This window comes from Leopardus geoffroyi, chromosome X (assembly GCF_018350155.1).
Source record: "Leopardus geoffroyi isolate Oge1 chromosome X, O.geoffroyi_Oge1_pat1.0, whole genome shotgun sequence".
NCBI classification, from domain to species: Eukaryota; Metazoa; Chordata; class Mammalia; order Carnivora; family Felidae; genus Leopardus; species Leopardus geoffroyi.
In genome coordinates this window covers 54,945,448-54,966,249 of record NC_059343.1, presented here as the reverse complement: position 1 = coordinate 54,966,249, position 20,802 = coordinate 54,945,448, and the positions used below count along the sequence as shown (strand labels likewise).

Below are 20,802 nucleotides of genomic sequence, written 5' to 3'. Positions count from 1 at the left end.
TTACATTATGGATAATTTGTTTGCATATATCTTATTTTCCTAATTCTCTTTTCATTTATATTTAATCCTATCATCTATGTTTTAGTTTTATTTTATTCCTTTTCTTTTTCTCATTTTGAAAAATTTGGTTTGGTTGTCCAGTATAGTCTCTTGTTCTTTGCTTATATTTCAAACATTTTATAGATATCTTTAATCACTTTAAAGTTAACTTTAGGGGCACCTGGGTGGCTCAGTCAGTTAAGTGTCTTGACTTAGGCCTCAGGTCATGATGTCATGGCTCTGGTCATGATCTCTGGGTTTGTGGGTTCAAGCCCACCATCAGGCTCTGTGATGACAGCTTGGAGCTTGGAACCTGCTTCAGATTCTGTGTCTCCCTCTCTCTCTGCCCCTCCCCTGCTCATTCTCTATCTCTTTCAAAAATAAACATTAAAAAAATAATAAAGTTAATTTTATATTCTATGTGTGATAGTTCTATATTCTTTAGTTTGTGGGTCTGATCCTGATGTTTGTTGTTTCTGTGGACTGTCAGAGTATCTTATTTTGTGTGTGTGTATTTTGCAACTTTTGACTGCGAGATGCTCATTTTCTTTGGACCTCTCTATATAGGAATTTTTGAGGCCTGCATGCATTCTTACCTGAAGCATTTGCCTTTGTCATCACATGTGGGGACTGCTGATCTGAGATCTCATATTTTATTTTTTCAGACCTCATAAGTATGTTGAATTAGGACTACAAAATTCTATGAAGACCATCTATGATTATAAATTTCATGAGAGATTTGTTTTTCTTCTCCACCCAGTGCCACGTTTGAGGCAGGTGTCCTTGCTATCTCCTGTGAGACAAATTAATTCTTCCTTACTCTTACATTAAAGGGTATAGAACTTTACCAGCCTTATGTGGAAGTTTCCCATAAGATTTCTCATCTTGTGCAAGCCCTAGTATTTATCTTCTTTTTTCTCTCACCTCTTACAGTCATCAATGTAGAAATTCAGTCTCTCAGGGCTTTTGGCTTTGACAATCATTTACCTCCAGAGTTTCTGCTTTCATTTACTTTCTGGTTGTGGATTATTTCCTATCATACTAGTTCAGCAACAAATGTTAAAATATTATTTCTTAAAGTTTTTAATTCAAATTTGATAATTCAAATATATATATAGTGTGTGTGTGTATATATATATATATATATATATATATATATATATACAGCACTATATAGAGTGTTAACATATAGTTTAGTATTAGTTTCAGGTGTACAATGTAGTGATTCAACACTGTATTTCACCTTATATCTTGTTTTCATTAGGTGAGTCATACAGGGTAGCTAGTAGACATACTGCTAGAAATAGAAATCTCCAGCTAACTTTTATTTATTTAATTAATTAGTGTGTATATATATATATATATATATATACAGCGTATATACTATATATACTATATAGTATACATATATACATATATATACATATATACTAGTATATATACTATATATATACATATGTGTGTGTATATATATATACATAGAGAGAGAGAGACAGGAAGAGAGGCAGAGGGAGAGGGAGAAAGAGAATCCCAATCAGGCTCCATGCTCAGTGTGGAGCCCTATGCGGAGCTCAAGCCCCCTGGAACCATGACCTGAACTGGGATATTAATAATTCCTGCCCTGCTTTACTTATAGGTTTCCTGTGGGTTCCCAATGAGTTAGTGGATATCAAAGTGCTGTAAGGTATAAAGCACAACGTAAATGGCAGTAGGTTGTTATTATAACTAACTGCAAGCCAAACTAGTGGTTTGGGCTTAGGAGAGGGGATTCAAAGTTAGAGAGAGTTCATTTCTAGTTGAGGAAATCAGAGAGAAAATTCTGGAGTTGTCTTCTAAGTTGAACCTTAATTGTTAAAAAAAGATTTGCTTAGGCTTAAATGGAGGAGAGCATTTTATATGAAGGACACCACATGAACAAAAGCTAGTAGAATGTGCCCTATTCTCAAAGGGAGACTTTATGTCTGGTCTCTTGTCTATTAGTGCTTATGTAAGGGTACTGCCTATATAGTGGTCCCTGATTTAGACCATTTATGGAATCCATATGCCCTGACTTCAGAGACTCCCCAAGCAGCCACAGTTGCCCACATTCATTCTGGATAGAAGATATGTCTTTGGCCTATATCAAAATTGTCTAGGTACAGAATAACTCAAGAAGCATTAAAAGTATACTCCCACCAAGACTGACAGGTGTGTGTGAATGATAGGCAAGACGGCATGCTGTAGGAGTGGAGGCTGTTGTGGAATGACAAGGCAATACTGGGTGTGTTGTCAAGGAGGCTGGTGAGTAGAAATATGCAGGTATAGCAAACTCTATCATTGGATTTTTGTATGATACAGATCTTAAAATGTACAAGTAAGATTATAGGCATTGGAGTGAGATAAAGGTGGAATTTCTGAGATTGACAAAATTCTGGTTTCAGCCAAAAGTTTCACAGAATCTACGAAAGCATGTTAGAACAGAAGAAAACTAGACCAGTCCTTATTTCCCTTCCTCTATAGATAGGGATACTGAGGCTGCTAGAGTTTACCTGCTGATTAGTGGCAAAGGTTGGTATTCTGCTTCCTTATCCCATGATCTTTTCCTTTACTGGACAAATATGTTCATAAATTCTCTGAACACTCAGTAAACTGCTGTGGCCCAGGTACGTCTAAGTAGAGATAGGAAAGGAAAGCAAGAGACTTGGCAAGACACTTGGGAGATAGTGGGGCTGGAGAAGACCATTTTTTTCTCCAAAAGGACTCATCTAAAGTTTCGGGAAGAGGTAGTTGCTTTGTGGAAATCATGGGTTTGTGTACACCAGACATCACTGTCACTCTCTCGGAGTGGGTGGTTGTAAAGACAATTTCATTGTGATATAGTACCTTCTTTATTCCTATGTATAATGCTGCATGGTTTTGAGTTCCCTGACTCTTTGTAAAGATGTAAAAAATAAATCAACCTTTCAAAAAAGAAAATATAGTACAGTGGTCAAAATTTTAGGCTTTGGCAACAAACACTCTAGCTTGAGTTCAAGTTTTACTACTTAGAAATAACCTTGGGTCTGACCCAGAAATAATGGGTCAGAGCCTCAGGTTCTTTTTATAATGAGAGTAACTATGCTCAACTCATAGGTTTGATGTAAGGATTATCTAAGACACAGCATAAGAGGTTTAGCCTTAGAATTTCTTGGCACATGGTAAGTACATTCTATTATTAGTGTTATTCCCTTGAATCAATGTCTCTTTTACCATTTATTATATTCTTATACAATATGTTTTAGCATGGCTTTCATCTCCCAAAACTAATTATGTTACATTTTTGTTAAAAAATCCTTATCTCAAGTGATGTTCTGTAATCAGTTGTGAGATGTGGCAGAAAAAAAATTGTTGATAAGACCTTAAACATTGAAGTTGGTGGATAATTTTTCTAAAAATATACTATAGGATGTTCACATTTTTCCTTTTAATACTGTCAGTCTTAACTGTATTTGCCTTCTAAACTGGGAGGGAGGGGCTAAGCAATAGCTGTGTGTGAGGAGTGACATAGAACACTGGAGGCTTCCTTGAGAGTATGCCACATGTGGCCATTATCTTTCACCCATGGCAACTGAGAATGACTGACCTACAGAAGAAGTTCCACTTCTTGACAGGACACATAGGCTTTACACAATGGCATCTAGCCCAGACTCATCTCCAGCACTTATTCCCCACTAGTTCTTTTTTTAATGTTTATTTATTTATTTTTAGAGAGAGAGTGTGTGCCAGTGTGGGGGAGGGGCAGAAAAAGGGGGAGAGAGGCTCTCCCTCCAGGGATGCTCCAGGCTGTCAGTGAAGAGGGAGACACTGGGCTCAATCTCGTGAATGGTGAGATGACCTGAGCCAAAATTGAGTCAGGACTCAACAGACTAACCCACACAGGCACCCCTCCCTGCAATTTCTTATTTGCTTTGTCTCAAAGCAGAAGCCATACTCTTCCCTGCCTCTTTGATATTTACCTATGCGGTTCCCTCTGCTTGTCTGCTCAGCTACCTTTCCCTCCTGTAAAATTTCCTTTCATTGTTCAAGTCGTGAGTGTGGACATGCTATCTCCTCTAGGAAGGTGGAATGTTGTATCTTCTTCAGAATTTTTTTCTGAAATCCTTTTTGGATGAATTAATGACACCCCATGCCCATAGAGCACCAATTTGGCTGGCTTCCCACAGCCTGCATTACCCTTTACAATGCTGCTACCAATCCTCTCAGGGATGCCCTGTCTGCTATCTAGGAATCCTGTGCCAATGAGTGTCACCTGAGGACGACAATGGTAGGTACAGGTGAGATAGTATCACATACTGTCACCACAGAGACCATTAAACACATTAAGGATTGTATCAGTTCCTGAAGATTGGTCTAATGTGAAAAGCCTGAGACTGGAAATCAGAAGATTCAGTTCAGTTCATACTTAGGGCCCTTAATTATTTAGGAGCAGCCTTGCCAACTATTTACCATGTAGAGGCTCTGTTTCCTTATCTGCAAAATGAGTTTGATCTCTGACATGCCTGCCTCTACAGAACGTTGTGAGGTTCAGATGAGATCATATGTTCTGGGAATTGAAATGCTGGCAAGAATTTCTATGGCTCCCTTTTAACCTTGGGATAAAGGCAAAAACCCTTTTGTGACACAAAGACCCTCATTGGCTTTGCTTGTGCCTCCTCTATACCCTCTTCTCCCACAGCCACACCCTTCTTCCAACTTTTCCCTCAGGCTAACCTATTTGTTGTATCTTCCGGGAGGAAGAATTCCTTTTCCTCTGCCCTCACTCCCATCTTCTTTAAACTTAGGTCATAGCCTAGACTGTTCTAAGAAGGTTTCCCACTAGTCTATGTGAGGCATTATTCTTCTGTACTCCAACAGAACCTTGAACTTTCCTCACCATAGTACCTGTTGCATTATATTACAATTGTCTGTGTCTTAGTTTGTCTCTCACTATACTGAAAGCTCCATGTGGACAGAGACCATGTCTGTCTTTGGGGTACATAATGGTTACACAGTTTGTGAATAAATAAAAGAACAAATGAATGAGGGAATAATTGGATACTGTGCCCCTGTTAAGAGTCTTTTGAGATGGTGGGATTCTTTCCCAAATTTCATCCTGACATTATCCACTCTTAGAACTATATATAAGCATCAAAATGGCTTATTTCTTTTGGGGACAAGTGTCCCAGGTGGCAGGTGATGTGCTTTTCACAGTATCTGCTGCTCTGTTGGCCTATTTTCTGATCTGAGATTTGAAGTGCCCAATGGGCCTGGGGGTGGTGCTATTTGCATAGAGTCTGGCTTAAGTCTGCTTTTTTGGTAGTCTTCCTGGTTGGCAGCCAGTCCAAGTTCTCCAAATGGCCTTCTCCTTGTTTGAAGTACCCTGGAAAGTAGTTGAGAGAAGCAGGGAAGTTGTGGCCTGAAAAAAAAATGGTGACAGGAGAATCTGAGAATTTGAATCATCTGCATCTGTCTGTTAACTCAGAAACCTATGTTCTCATATTTCAGTGTGTTTAAATGTTTCTCATTGCTTCTGCAGTTACTGCTCCAATAATTCTCTTTTTCTCTCATATCACCTCCTGCAGTGGCATGAAGAAAACCTCTTGGAGTGGATGGTAGGTGAAGTATGTGCTGTGGTTGGAATAGAGATCCTTGAACTGTATACATGAGAATCACAAATGAGAAGTGGAAGCTCTCACCACGGCTCTGAACCAGTGTGCAAAGGGATGGTGAAAGTTTTCAGGTGCCACACTGGTATGCTGCCTGCAGGCATATGAAGGGACCATAAACTGGGTGATCTAGGGCCAGTCCTTTGCCCATAAGTCCTAATTCACAATAACATCTATAAAGTTTTTTGCCTGGATTCCTCATGTGAAGAATGTTTGGGTTAGATTCTAAGATCCCTTGTAGCTCAAAAATTATCAAAGATTAACCTAATCTTGTCTGAAAGATGGTTGTGACAAGGTTGGGGGTGGATATGATAAGTTAAAGTCCCAGACTGTCCTGGCCAAAGGCATTTAATAGGCTGTAAATTCGCTGAAAACATGCACCATGGCTTACTTAACTCCTAATTATCTCTGCTATTTATGAGATCATCTAAATGGTAAACAAATTATTTCACTTTTGAGCCCTTTCCCCACCAATCAAGGGGTCAATAGCATCCACAACACAGAACTCAATTGTTGCTTTGATCTCCTGCTCTCCCAAGTGTTCAGTAAATTTTTGTTGAGTACAAATAGGATTTTAGTTCCAAAACTATGTGTTCTAGGGATAATAAAAAGCCCATTCCTTTCCCCTTTATGTCATGATTAAGAAAGGTGTAACAGTAATTTGCAATAACCATAGTTTCCATATTGGAAGGTGCTTCCCATTTCATCTAGGCTTACTGCACATCTTCACATATAATCATGTCATAGATGAGAAAACTAGATCCAGAAAAGGGCAGAGTTACCCAGTGCCATATAGTGAATCAGCAGGTCAGAATTCTAGCTATACCGTGGCTATATGACTATGAGCAAGTCACATATTGGGATCTGGCCTCCAGGTTCCTTTTAATCCACTAGATGCCCTTGTCCCTCTGACCTCTGTGCTTTGCTACTCCTTGGAAAATTTATGATGGATGCTAACTACCTTGTCACTTTAGGCAAGGGCTGAGTAGTAAATAAAATCAAGTAGGGTGGATGTTAGACCAGTCTCTGTAGGTACAAGAGAACTAAGCAATGGTGACCAGAAGGGTCTTCTGGAGGCAGGTTCTGACACACATAACCCACAAACATACATATTCTCTATTACTTAGACACACAGATCTCCAAAATGTCTTGTTTTCTTTTCTCCAAAAAGTACTGTGTTCAAGAAAAATTTGAGAAATCTGTCCACTCTGAGGCGGTCAATGACAAATACAGCTCAATGTGGGATCCTTCTCAGGGTTTCTTGCATTTTAACAGGGAACAAAGCAAGAGCAATAGCCTCGTTGGCTGGGTCACATACATTGTTATTGAGTCCTCAGCCTGGCCCAGTAGAGAGACATTGTGCAACCCCTATTACACGTGAGGACACTGAGGCAAAGAAAGCTTCTGCATACTTCATCTGTCACCTCACCTGCATTTGTCACACCTCATTGATGGTCTGTATCTTAGGCTTATGTATTCAACTTTGGATCTCATTTAAATATCCAAACTAGGAGGAAACAGGAGGCTACCTTGTCTAAACCTTTAAAAATCCCAAAGAAGGTGGGTTCAGATTTTACCTGGGTGGTCAAGGGTGATAAGGCTTTTGAAAAACAGTGAGAATGTGAACATGCCCATTCCTTACGTGAAGCTTGGCAAGAACTAGGCAATGAAGCTCCTAATAATTTTATGCTCCCATAAGGATGAGGATGAGGGTGAACAGCTGGGTTTTGTGTGACTTTCTCCTGGTTGACAAGCTCAGGGTTTTTGATGGGAGGTTGTAATGGGTCATCAAGGTCCATCTGTATTTTCTAGCCCAGGCTCTTTGATATTTTGGTGGTCCCAGCTCAACCTATGCTAGGGCCAACACAAGGTAAATTTATAGCCCCTGTGCAAAGATTTTTTTTAAATATGTGAAAATCAACATAGCATAAAAGGTCACTGTGCATGATACCAACTCTTGACTTCAATAAAGAAAGCCAATAAAAAAGAGCTAATTAAAAAACTCTAATGACATTCTCCTAAAATTTTAGATGGTTATATGTTTCAACAAATTAACAATGGTGATAAGAGAACATAAGCAGCTTTTCTCGAGTCTTTTTGTTAACAATAACTTGAGCCTGCAGCCACAACAAGGGCTGTGGCCAAGTTTTAGCTGGAAGACCAGCAAGTCAGTATTTTACACAATGGATGACATTTCTGAAAGCAGAGACAGAGACAAACTCAGAGTCACACATGGATTCCAACAAACAAGTTTCTGCCATTTTTAATTATATTTAGAGCAACAAAAGATTCCAAGATTACAAAAAAAAAAAAAAAAAAAAAAAAAAAAAAAGAACAGAGCACTAGCGCTTGGGGCTGGTCCTGCTGCCCAGTGGAGGCCAAGTGTCGTTTTAAGTAATGAAGCCCCATCAAAAGAACTTTCAAGCAAAATTAATGTTTCTTTTTTTAAAAAAATCTTTATATGATGTGTTCTTTCTTCTTTTCTTTACTTTTCCCCTCAACATTGAAAATTAATTCTTACATTTGGTTACATTGTGTGCTCCCTCCTGCTGCCAAATTAATCTCAAGGACAGCACAAGAATGTCATGTCTGAGGCACTCCCTAATCAATGTTCCAGTCTAGGGAAAAGCAGAAAGATGTCACTGAGTGGTTAGGGGACTCTTTTTTTTAGCTTGGGTTATCCCAGTGGTGGCTACTCTCAGCACCTGAGTAGCTTATGGGATAGGACAATCCCACAGGCACTTCACTGCAGGACAGTTAGCACCAAGGGCTAAGGTTGGGAAAGACTGCAGGCCTAGCCTGACTGTGGTGCAGGAAACAGAGTCCCAAAATGTAAAGCATCAGCCAGGGAGGGCACCACCAGAGAAGCAGCAACATTTTAGGATTTTCTTTCCTTTGGGGTATGTGTATGTTTCAATTTTCAGTGGCCAGTGGAATCTGCAGCCATATGATAGACAGCCTCATTAATTAGTGTGGCTATTAATGGGGATATGGGGACTGTTTTGGGCTACAAGGGCTACTCAATCCATAGCCTCTCATTTAATTCTTTAAAAGGCTTAGAGGCAAGTGAGATAAGGAACAGGATCAGTACCCCTGCTATATTGAATTGGGGTTGCTGAGCAATCAATGCACATTACCTACTTTCTGGTCAAATCAAATGGGGATGAATCAAAACTGCATCAAAGGCTGTTTTTCCTTTTAAAAGTCTACATGCTAAATCTAAATACTTAACACTCATTTCTTGGGGAAGAAACAGTCAAAATGGTTTGTTACCTCAGCCTAATAATCTGAAGAGAAAGAGTGACTAAAGTGGATTTTTCTGCCTTCTCCTAGAAATGGTTGAAGGTTGGGAGGCTCTGGGCAGCAGACCCCAGTGTCAATTTCTTTAACTGAAGAAAAACATCCCTACCCATGGGCAGAGATGAACCTGCATTTACAGATATACAACTTCTAGTACACTGACAATTTTTTTAACAGATAAAAACACATTTTCATTGTCAAAATCTTTACAGAACATACCCAAAACCAAAATTAGAGCACACAGACACCCAGTAGCAAGAGCACCTCAATCATAGGTGAGTGAATTGTGTGAAATATGGAGCGCTTGCTCCAGGTTCCCAAGTGCAGGAAACTGCCTTTTTCTCTCAAGGATGGTGAAGAACAAAGAATGCCCCTCCTTCCAAAGCTCAAGTCCTATTAGGAGGCCACTGGTTAATCATTTGGGTGGGCCTTTGGCCCCAAGTCTGGGCCCCCCTTGTGGTAAATCCCAGTTGATTCCAATGAGTCTTCACCACCCTTTGCACATTCATCTGTCTTGGGCTAGTAAAGTGCAATACATCATGTACCCTATCCTTTTCCCCCTCTGCTTCTTTGTTAGGCCTATGGGTAAGGCCCCAGTAGAGGCAGAGATCTCTTAGTTATGTGATTAACCCAGGTATCTTTTCCATTCTGAGGAGAGCTTCCAAAATGTAACTGTGGCCTCTCTCATAAGTACATGGTATCAATTATGACCTGGAACCAAATATAAAGGTGCAGAGAAAGATAAAGCTATCAGAACACATTATATCTATACATATACAATTCAATCTGAAACATGGATACAAATACTCATTTACAATATATTTCAACCTTCTGCCGTAAACCCAGGAGAACTTTTTGTGCTGTCCAAAGTGAGCAGAAATGAGGAATTCTGCCTGCTGTCCCTTTAGTGCAAAATCTAGGCCTTTAAATGTTCCCCTTCTCAGCAAGGGCTTCACATCTTCAGATAACATGGGCACTAGCAAACACAGTGGCCAAGACAGCTCCATTTCCATCCATGCAATAATGGAGCTTTAAGAATTTGCTCAACAACTACTAGAGAAAAAGAAAGCTAGTTCTGTTTATAAAATCACTTAGTGAAGGACTTATAATCCTTTTTATTTTTTGAAATTATTTTCACTTTTATAAACATGTATATTGTTGGGGGAAACCCACAAAACTCTTATATAGGTCAGTCAACAACAAAAGTCCTTTAGTCTGTCTTTGGATAGTTTTCCAAAGAGGCACTAATGCTTGCTCCCTCCCTGCTCTTAAAATTTTGGTCTCTTAGCAGATACAGTGTAATCTTTGGTTACATAATGTGATGCTTTCATTTCTTTGTATTTTTTAAAAAACTACTTCCAAAGATTTTCAAAGAGATTATTGGTAAGAAACAGACCTGCCTATAAAAGGCAGCAGGGGTAGAAACTTCCTTTTATAAGAAAATGCACATGCTAAATGGCTTATTGACTTTAAGTTTGGGATTTGAGCCTGTGCTTTAGCATTCCTGGTTCCCATGACCCTTTACAGGGGTTGAGCACAAAGGTCACTCCTTTGGCCCAGTGCCCACTCACCTGGGAAAATGGCACAAGATGATTAGTAGTCAGTTTCTTGTTTTCCCAGGGCCATGCAGGGATAGTTACAGGGATGTCTTGAGAGAGTCTCATGAAGTACAACCCTGGCACAGGGCTGGAAAGGGGTAAAAGGGAGTGGCTTGGGCTTTTGAACCCTGCCAAATATCAAGGGAGAAAAGAGGGCAAGGCCATATCTGTGCTGTGACTAATGAAACAAACAGAAAGTACTTGAAGCTCAAAGTTAGGTCATTTGTGTAGTGTATCATGTGGATGATGAAACTATTTCTCTTAAAGTGCAAATAGAATACTTCTTGATATATATGAATATATGTATTTAGAAGTAGAGTATGGACAGAGAGGGACTCTAGCATCAGCACGTTATTTCTCAACCTGGAATCACCTCAGCAACTACCCAAAGGACAGAGTGAAGCTTTTTTTCTTCTTTTTTAGTTACAATGAACATATATAAAAATATATGTGATATGGAATTTCTTTTTCAAAGATATGTTACAGAATCCTTCAAAAACTTCCATTCTCATTAAAAAAATAATGAAGTCTCCAAGAACAATGATACTGTCTGTGGCACAGAAAAGTTGTGAAACAAAGAACTCAACCCACATTTCAAGTCAGAGGCCAGGCTTGGGATCACTACACAATGAACAAAAGCTGAAACTGCCACATGACTCTTTGACCACAGAGTTTGTGACCCTGACAGCTGTCTGCTACCTAGCACAGATGGGGCCTTCTCCCTGATGTTCTTTTTCTCTTCCTCACTCCATCCTCATTGTGCACTGCAAACCTCTTTGGAGACAGCTACCATGACTTGTCTGGTGAGTTATTCTTATCTTTCAGCTTACCAGGTGAGTGGATCTGGATGGCCCATCCTTCATGGGTGAGCAGAGTGTGCCAACCACATCAAATCTGTATAGCAGAGTACATGCAAAATGAGACTTTTGTCAATTACACTGGCTGGAACATCAATGGCCAAAAGAAAAAAAAATCCCCCTTTTATCTGTGGGAGAACAAAGCTAAGCTAAAATCTCCTTCACTCACTGAAACCTCAGTGCAAAAACACTAGGCCTAAGGCCTTGTTTAGGCCATTTTCCCTAGTCTTGCCATTCAGAAATTCAGAGTAATTCAGTTGTTGCTGCTTTTTTTTTTTTTTTTTTTTAATTTTTTTTCAACGTTTACTTTTTTATTTTTGGGACAGAGAGAGACAGAGCATGAACGGGGGAGGGGCAGAGAGAGAGAGAGACACAGAATCGGAAACAGGCTCCAGGCTCTGAGCCATCAGCCCAGAGCCCGACGCGGGGCTCGAACTCACGGACCGCGAGATCGTGACCTGGCTGAAGTCGGACGCTCAACCGACTGCGCCACCCAGGCGCCCCTGTTGCTGCTTTTAATTACACTGCTGTTTCACTGATTTTTGGCTTTCACAAATGCAAAACATATATATTCATAAAGACAAGAGTCACAATTGGGAAATCCATAAAGATGAAAAATTTTGTAGTCAGAGAAATAAAAAGGAGAGCATCTAGTATTTACAAGTAAAGGTATTATAATGATATAATCAAATCCATGTACCACAAAAGGTGAAAATCATTTCAAAACAGATGTAAAGGAACTATTAATCTATAACCTAGTTTAACTGAAAAGAGTGGATTTTTTTTCTTTAAAACAGCTAGAAGTAATCTTGTGAGCCTATACAAGCCAAATGATGTCATAACAAAGAAAACCATAATTTGTCTATCCCACCTCAGAAAGAGAACCTGTCAGCTTTAATTTTGTCCAGCAGTCTTAGACTGGTATATCACCTATCTTAGGTTCCCCTTTCCCTTGTTATTTAAAAAAGCTGTTTTGCAAGTTCATTTGGCTATTAATATCAACACAAATCAGAGGAGGAAACCCATGTAGATAATAACATGTCACTCAGATACTATCTTCTCAACAAGTAGAGTGAACCAACTGAAATGGGTAGCTTGGTAACATGCCCCTCATTTCTTGAGTTTAACAGATGACTTTAAGAGCTAAGCGAGGAGGCAGTTGCCAAGATGAGAAAGTAGGTGGACATTCCTCCTGAACTCAGGATTGGGGGACAAAGTCAACAAAATAGAGGTGTGCCAAAGGACTATATGAAACCAGTGTCCTGGGAGCACACCCTGAGTTCATGGATGGCAGCCCATTGGAGCCACACCAACCAGAACTTTCCAAAAGAGGTGATGGTTCTATAGTATAATTGTTTCAGTCTTCCTCTGACTGAGAGGCAGCAACAAAGGTGGGGAGTCTGAGTGAGTAGGGCTGATATCAGAGTCCAGAATCAGCAGCAGAGGATGATGATGAGTAAACTGACCAGATGGTGCTCATCTGGCTTTAGATTTTGCCTCTGAAGACTTTAATTTAGTAGTCAGTCTCCTCTTAGTTTCTTCTCTCTTCTTCCCATGACTTCTGTAGGTGGATATGCTGGGTGGCAAGTAGAGCATTTACAGGGTTTGTGGTTCTAGTGCCTTCATTCTTCTCATTCTGGTAATTGAGTTTTCCCTTTAACCCTGACCTTCATAGCCCCTTTAGCTGCCCTGGAGGAAGAAGTAGGTATTTTTCCACTTGGTAGGAAGGTATCATCTCTAAGGGACAAGGGCAAGATGCCCAGCTTGTCCAATCCCATTGATGCCTTCTTTCCAGTTTCTCTAAGGGCTCCAGAGATCAGATAGTTGATGAAAGACATTTGGTAAGAAGTTTTTGGTCTACAGGTGTCTAGAGACAGATGTCAAGACTCTTGGCTTGCTGGCCTTCTTGGTGGTAGGAGCTCTTAGCAGAGAGTCTGTGAACATGCCCAAATAATGGACAAACATCACCACCATGGCTATAACACAGTCTAGTGAAGTCTAGGCACACAAAACACTGAAGGGAGGGTAAGAGGGAGCTTTCAGCTGCATGGCATCAGGCAGAAAACATTCAGATCTTTTAAAGGTAAGGGCAAAGAGTGCCCTAAGCAGGAAAACCACCAAGCCATCAATTCCTTTTCCTCTGACTCCAGCCCCAACCTCTTCCCTGATGCATAAATGGGAAAGCAGACCTCAATCTGTATAGGGTCTTCCAAAGGATCAGATCTCTCCCTTCTTTCTTACTGGTTTGAATCTTTAGTGGAAGTGACAAAGTTTTGGCTAAAGAGAACATTCAGTTCAAAGCTCTTAGAAAGGCTTACTGAAAGTCAATTCGAGGGTGGAGGCAGACAGTGAGAGAGAAAAAGTGTTGGTTGTAGGGAAGGTATTCACATGCAGACACGCTTTCAAACAAGAAGCACATTTTCAGTACCATGAATTGCACTGCAGTTAATGCAGTCTAGCCATCAGGGGCCAAGGTTGTGGGCAGGTACTGGTGATCCATCTGTCTTCTTCCTCCCATCATCTCTTAAATCTGTCTCCTCCCCTCATCCCACTTCTAACTAATCTTTGTGGTCATTCTGTCCTCTAATGGCAATAGCCATTGGCATAAAAGAAAGTTTCCCAGGGAGGCTGAGTTTGGAAAAAAACAAAATCAGTGACTCCCCATGCGCTTGCAATTTTCACCTTACTGTAGTCACTGTTGGTCTCTTTGAGGAATTGTGCTTGTTTTTATATTTTTTAAGAGGGAAAAAAACCCTGCAAGGATTTTTGGTTTTAGGGGCATTGTTTGTTTTTGTTTTTGTTTTCCCAGATACTCTTAGCTCTCTAAACTTCCCGTGGCATTAAGTGAGTAAACGTTTGCATGGCTGGCACACAGTGCAGTGCTATAAACAAGCACAACTTTACACTGGGCCACATGAGGATCATCACAGATTTAAAGAAATACAACACCATTCAAAACACAGATAAGAGCCATGGCAGGGAGCAGAATCTGAAAGAGCCATGGGAGGGTCAGATAGGAAGGGAAAAAAAGAAAGGAGGAAAAGAGGGGAAAAAAAAGTTTAGCAAATAGAACTCAGGAACATCTTCATGACAGATTGTACATCAAAAGAGGAAATTCCCCAAGGCACTGCAAAGAAGTAGTGCAGGATTGTAACAGGCAAAAGATATGTGAAAAGGGGAGTAGGGTAGGGTGAGAAAATGGGGGTCTCCAAAGCTTCACTGTGTGTGGAAATAGATGGGCTTGACTTTCCCAGAAAGAATCTTGGGCACTTGCACAGAGATGATTTCTGCCATCATTTCTGGAAAGTCCACGCTTACCATGTGGGACTTGATTAGCAGGTCAAAAGTGAACTGATGCAGCTCTCGTGCAATCTGTAGGGGGAACAATAAGAGGGAGAAAACAGGCTTGACAAGGAGTTGGTTTGTATCAGGCTCTTCACCCCATCCTCCTTCACTGTCCTTGGCCCTCCTTGTGTGTGTGTGTGTGTGTGTGTGTGTGTGTGTGTGTGTGTTCACACACATGTACACTAAATGGTCTCCATGGAGTTAATGAGGGCTTTCAAGAGATCTCCTACACCATTGCAAGCTCTCCAACTCAGGACTGCATGTTCCTTTTCCTCAGCACATGCACTCAAATGCACACACACAATCTCTCTCTCTCTCTCTCTCTCTCTCTCTCTCTCTCTCTCTCACACACACACACACACACACACACACACACGCACAAACACACAAACATGATTCAAGGAAGAGGGGAAAAACATTCAGGCCTGTTTTGTCTGACTAGAGAACTTATCTTCTCTAAGCCCTTTCCCTGAGTCCCAACTGCTCTGTTCTCAACTTCTCCACCTCTTTCACAATTTCCAGGGGCACTGTGACCCGTGTTCCTTTCCTCTCCATTGCATTTTCTTCCTGGACTAAACTCAAAGCCAGAGGAGAATGGAAGCACCTCCTAACAGGTGGTGCCAGATCCTAGAAGAGCATATTATCACTTGGCTCTATCAAGTTATTTCTCCCTGACAAAGCACCCTCCATTGTTTGCTTACAGGTTGCACAGAGTCCAGGAGCTTGGTGAGCTGGTAGAAGCGCCTTGAGCAGGATGTGGGATTTTTTCTCTTGCAAGCAATGATACGATCAAGTTCCTTGATGTAATTCATTCGAAGTTCATCAAAGAATTTTTGATTTTTCAGCCCATCCACTGGAACTGATGTGGGATGAAAACAGAATGGGGAGGGAAGGCATGCCCACAAAGGAGCATTAGACAAAGCACCAAGTTTTCTGACAACAAACTTGACCCCCACCCGCACAGGGAGGGAACCATCTACTTGGTTTCCTGTCAGTTGAAGTCTGTATGCCTGGGTCCTTCAGGCTGCCAGCAAGTTCACAGAGAAAAAGCTAGCTGGACCCAATCTGAAAGGCATCAAGTAAATACAATTTACTAAGCCTTTCATTTTTCTGGTCTTCTCATCTACACATTTCTTATGACCTTTGGTTTTTATGTTGTCACAGTCCAGCCCTGACTTAGACAATTAAAATATATAGCTTTTAATATCAAAATTTGCCTCCTTTTCCTCTCACAGGTGCCAAGACAGCATTCTGAAGAGACATTAAAGAAAGATTACTTGGCTGCCTAATAAATCCTATCTGAGTTGCTTACATAGATCTCCTACTATTGCTCTGCAATAAATATTAGGTGGTTCTTGCCTGTTTCTATGGTAGAAGCTATGGCAAAGTTCAGAGACCTGCTACAGCCAGCTCCAAAAGCCTTGTTCCAGAGAAAGACTGGAGATAGGTGGGGATCTAATAGAGGTTGAGTTCTAGCAAAGATGACTTTCTTTGCTAAGGGAGAGTGGAAGAGGGAGGGTGAATAAAGAAGGAAAATGCCTAGGAGCTGGCTTCTCTCTGATAAATCTTTAGTGGAAAAAGTAGCTCCCTTCTTAGTCCCTATGGCACCAGGAGCATTTTTTGTCTCTCCGGGCACTTACTAATGCTGAATAGCAGCAGTGCCTTCATGCACAAAAATTCCTGGGGGGTGATTTGGAGCCATCCAAATTCTTGAGAGAGGTGCCTCATTCGTACACACTGGCTGTACATCCGGGACTTGTGCATGCGGTACCTGGGGAGAAGACATACAGAGAAAGGAAGGGACTAAGGGAGGGCTTAACAATAAGCTTTGGTTGCCCTCCCCAACCCAGGTTCTCTAAAAAGAGCTCACTGTTTCTCTTGCTGGTGCTTTATTGATAAGGAACAAGCTTGTTCTTTTTTTCTTCCAAAATCCTGACATCCTGATAACTACTCATCTTCCCTGCCCAGGATATGGGTTAGCACATGGAATTTCCAGGTCCCTGTGCCCCTCCTGTTTCCTGGGACAGAGACAGGAAAGCCTAACCAAATGAACACAATGGGCCAAGCACATGGTCTCCCTGACTACAGTTCTAATATTCCAGCTACAGCCAGAGCCAGAACTTGCCTCCCAGGCATCCCAACTTGGAGAATTTCTAGGCGATAAGCTTTAGGAATCAACTCCTAACATAAGGACACCAGGATTCCCAAGTGACCATAGTAGTTTATCCTGTCAATTCCCCTGTCTCTTGGTGTAAATGACATTTCCCTTTATAGAAATTTTATCACTTAAAATAAAACAGGAAACACTCCCCATATCCCTTCACAATGAGTTCCGATGCTTATCAAATCAGCAATGAAGTGTTTCTGAATGTCCAATCTAAATGTCCCCTGAAGGGGAGCCTATTCCCTCATATAATGGTTATTCCTTATCACAGTTTGGGAGTTATAAACACATGTGAGCTGCCTTTATTATAGTGGCTTGTCAACAGATCATCACATTATCACTTATAAATTATATAGGGAAGTGGCCAAGGCTTGAACAGTTTCTCGGGGCACGGGGGCAGGCAACCTCTCTGTTTTATGACTGGCCATGGCAAGCCTCTAAGAAGATACAGCATCTTTCTGCTAGTTGGTCTTCCTGATTTTCAACATTTCAGAAATCATGTGTGTGTGTGTGTGTGTGTGTGTGTGTATGGGAGACAGAGAGAGAGAGAGAGAGAGAGAGAGAGAGAGAGAGAGAGAGAAACTGATTTTGTATCTTGTAAAGAAAGGAAATGGAAGTCCAACACCCACTTAAGTAGTGAGGAAAAAGACCCTGGATTGGGCTTGAAGGCTGTGGTTTGACATTTTGGTCCCCAAGACACTAGCCTTGTCCACAGGATAAACAGCCCTAGAACTGTTTAGGTAAAAGCCCAACACCCTATCTCAGAGAGATCTGAGCTGGCCTAGAGAAAAAGGGAAGGGGGCAGATGGTGTATTCATTTCAGGATGGATACCAGCTACAAAGAGGAAATGTTTAGATAGTATTTCAAGTAAACTGACCAAAGCAGTGTTGCTCCAAGGCCTTTCACACCCTAGAGAATTTTTTAAGGAGATCTGTTGACACTGGGACCTAACCTTGCTCCAGTCTCTACTGTACTTCCAAGCCTCTGTTGACGATAACACTAGTCTTTTTACCACTAAAATTATGGTCCTAATGTGGAGGATTGATGCAACACTGCTGCAAACCCAAAGGACAGAGAAATGTGGGTAAAAGAGAGAAGAAAAGGGGAAAGGCAAGGGAAGGAATTCAGAGGGGAAGGTGGCAAGAAGGATAAAGGACAAAATGAATAGGAAAAGAGTTAATGGGAAGGAAAGGGAGAAGAGTGTGGAAGGCAGAAAAGGGCAGGAATGGAATATTCAGGAAGAGGGCAGAGGTAGAGGAGAATAAACAACAGTGAATAAAAGAAGAGATGAAAATGGGAAAACACTGAGGACAGTGCTTGGCAAATAGTGTTCAATAAATGACATGTAAGAAGGTGCCATTATCATAGTATTCACCATTCTACAGATGAGAAGACTAAGGTTTAGAGAAGTTAAGTAATTTATTCAAGATCACACAGCTATGGTTCAAGCCCATCACCCTCACAACATGTGTTCTCCACAAAAAGGAGAGGAAGAAAGAAGAAAGCAGGGCTTATGACAGGTTTTGGTGTCAGAGAGATCAGGAAATGGGTTGGCTCAGAGTTCCTGTCTTTCTTTATGGACTTCATTCTCCATATTAGTTTCTTGAAGAGGCTAGCAATAATTAGTGGCTTTAAACTGGAGGGTACTGTCTCCCTACTGGGTGCTAGATGTATATGTGGTAAATTTGGGTTGTTACTGACATCTTCTTTGGTATTTGGTAGGCAGGTATGAGGGATGTTAAACATAAACATATTCAAACATGCAAGAACATCCTACACAACGAAAAATTATTCCTCTGAAAATGTCAACAGTATCCCTGTTGAGAAACATTGGTTTAGATGTTTAAAGAGACTCTAAGAGCTCTAACATAGGGCTTCCTACATGAGGAATGGGGGCCCTGTTGTTTCAGGAGCCCTGGGTCTTGATGGGCCTAGGACTCTGCCCCTGTGGTGCCTTCTGAAAAAATACACGGGAGTGGGCCAGCGAGCTGAGAAGGGGTGCCGCATTACTTACACAGAGGCAGAAAAGGAAATGAGGATTTAGAAAACAACAATTATCACCTTGCAAAGGTTTAAGGGCTCTAGATGAGGTGGGTGGTGCAGGAGCCCAGGGTATTAATTCAATCACTAGAGGGCAGCAGGAGGGTAGGGGTTAGAGTTAAACAAGAAGAGAGCTTTTAAAGGCCTGCCCCTGAAGATGGCATCATAGGTAACTCTTTCGAGATCTGGAAACCTCTAAACAGGTTGTGCCAAAAGCCCAATGGTTATTCTTAGCTTCTGGCTACCAGGGTTGGCTGGGTTGGAAGAGGGCAGCTGGGGATACTCATTTTGCCCCATAAGGCCTTGCTGTACTGGAAGGAACCAGTAGCCTGTACATTTTATTTTAAGGCTCTTCTGGGTTAGAGGGCTGGAGAGGAAGGAAGGTCAACTCCTACCCTGACCAAAAGGATTCTCTGTGGTGAAACTAGCTCAAGGTACTTGGGAAGGCTTTTTTTTTTTTTTTTTTTTTTTTTTTTTTTTTTTTTTTTTTTTTTTTTTGTCAGCTCCATGCACAATGCTATCAAGGGACTTCAAACAGCAGACATAGAGAAGATTATCACAATTAGGGGAAGAGTATCCGAAAGGTATTTCTCTTATTTCTTGCCTATTATTGGACAGGCATTTTACATCCAATTTTAGTCATCATAACAAGCCACTTATAAGAAAGTTATATTTTGTTAACAGACAAGGAAACTGAAGATCAGAGAAGTTACGTCTTACCCAAAGACTGTGATGCAGGATGTTATAGAGCAGAGATTTTAGCTGAGAAAAGTATAATTCCAAAATTTGAGCCCTTGGCCTAATTCATGAAAGATAAGTAGAGCTAGTGGCAGGGCAAGCATTAATTAAACCTGTTTTAAAGAGAAGGGAAGTAGCTAAGCCAATGTTGCATATCTAGAGAAAGGTGGAGCTGTTCCTCCTTGTCATCTACCACCATGAGGCAGTATAGGAGCTGTGAGTTATACAGACATACTTTGAATTCTGCCACCAACATGCCTTCGGTGAGTCACTTTATTTTGTTGAGCCTAATTTTCCCCATCCATTAAAAAAAAATACTATCTGTAAAAAGGGGAAATCAGGTTATCATGAGGACTTAATGGGGAAGGATTTTGAAAGTGCGTAGTATAGTTCTGGCACAGAGGAGTTGCTCAACAAATGGTGACTGAACCTCAGTGGTAGGAAAGGGACCACAGGAACTTCAGCGTTCACAGCTAGAGTCCTTTGTCCATTTCCTAGTTGTTTTACAGTGAAGGAGAGGGGCCTTGACATGAGGTTGAGATAATCTACAAAGCAGGTCATAACCATGGCCAAGATACTTGGTTTTGGATAGGAAAGGAATGGCTCAGCACCAGCACCCCCCCCCCCCATTGCTTCCTACTAGGTGGCTTTTCAGCAAGGCAAAGCCACCTCAGATTGGGCAGGTTGGCTGGAGCCTCTACTGCCTCACCTATAGGACAAATGGGCCACCCCCACCATTATCCCCATTATCATCATCACCACCAAAAGATCTGGCCAGGATGTTATATTTATGTGAGTTCTGGGCCCATGAGCACTTACTCATTGAAAACCAGGTCAGGGGCAAAGTAGAGCATCCTGGAGTTGACATTGGTGAAGGACCGCCAGCCCATGGCAAACACCATAAGCCCCATCCAGGAGTACTGAATGACTGCCATCTGGTCATCCACGTGCAAGTTGCGGAAGCCTGAAGATGGGGCAGAGGCAGTGGTCAGACTGGGCAATGATGGGCTGAGTGAAGTCCCAGCCATCTGCTGGGCTGAGGATTGCTGAAACTCTA

General features: G+C 41.3%; 1 protein-coding gene across 3 annotated transcripts in view; it reads right to left on the bottom strand.

Moving 5' to 3' along the window:
• Nucleotides 1-12,244: 12,244 nt before the first annotated feature.
• AR (androgen receptor) overlaps nucleotides 12,245-20,802 on the bottom strand; it is a 180,029-nt gene continuing 171,471 nt past the window's right edge. For all 3 annotated transcript variants that reach the window (XM_045473121.1, XM_045473122.1, XM_045473120.1), the window contains 4 exons: nucleotides 20,565-20,709; nucleotides 16,443-16,573; nucleotides 15,504-15,661; nucleotides 12,245-14,829 (listed from right to left, as the gene is read on the bottom strand). In XM_045473121.1, the coding sequence (XP_045329077.1) occupies nucleotides 14,674-14,829; nucleotides 15,504-15,661; nucleotides 16,443-16,573; nucleotides 20,565-20,709 (590 nt within the window). In that variant the 3' untranslated portion in view covers nucleotides 12,245-14,673. The remainder of the gene's footprint in view (nucleotides 14,830-15,503; nucleotides 15,662-16,442; nucleotides 16,574-20,564; nucleotides 20,710-20,802) is intronic.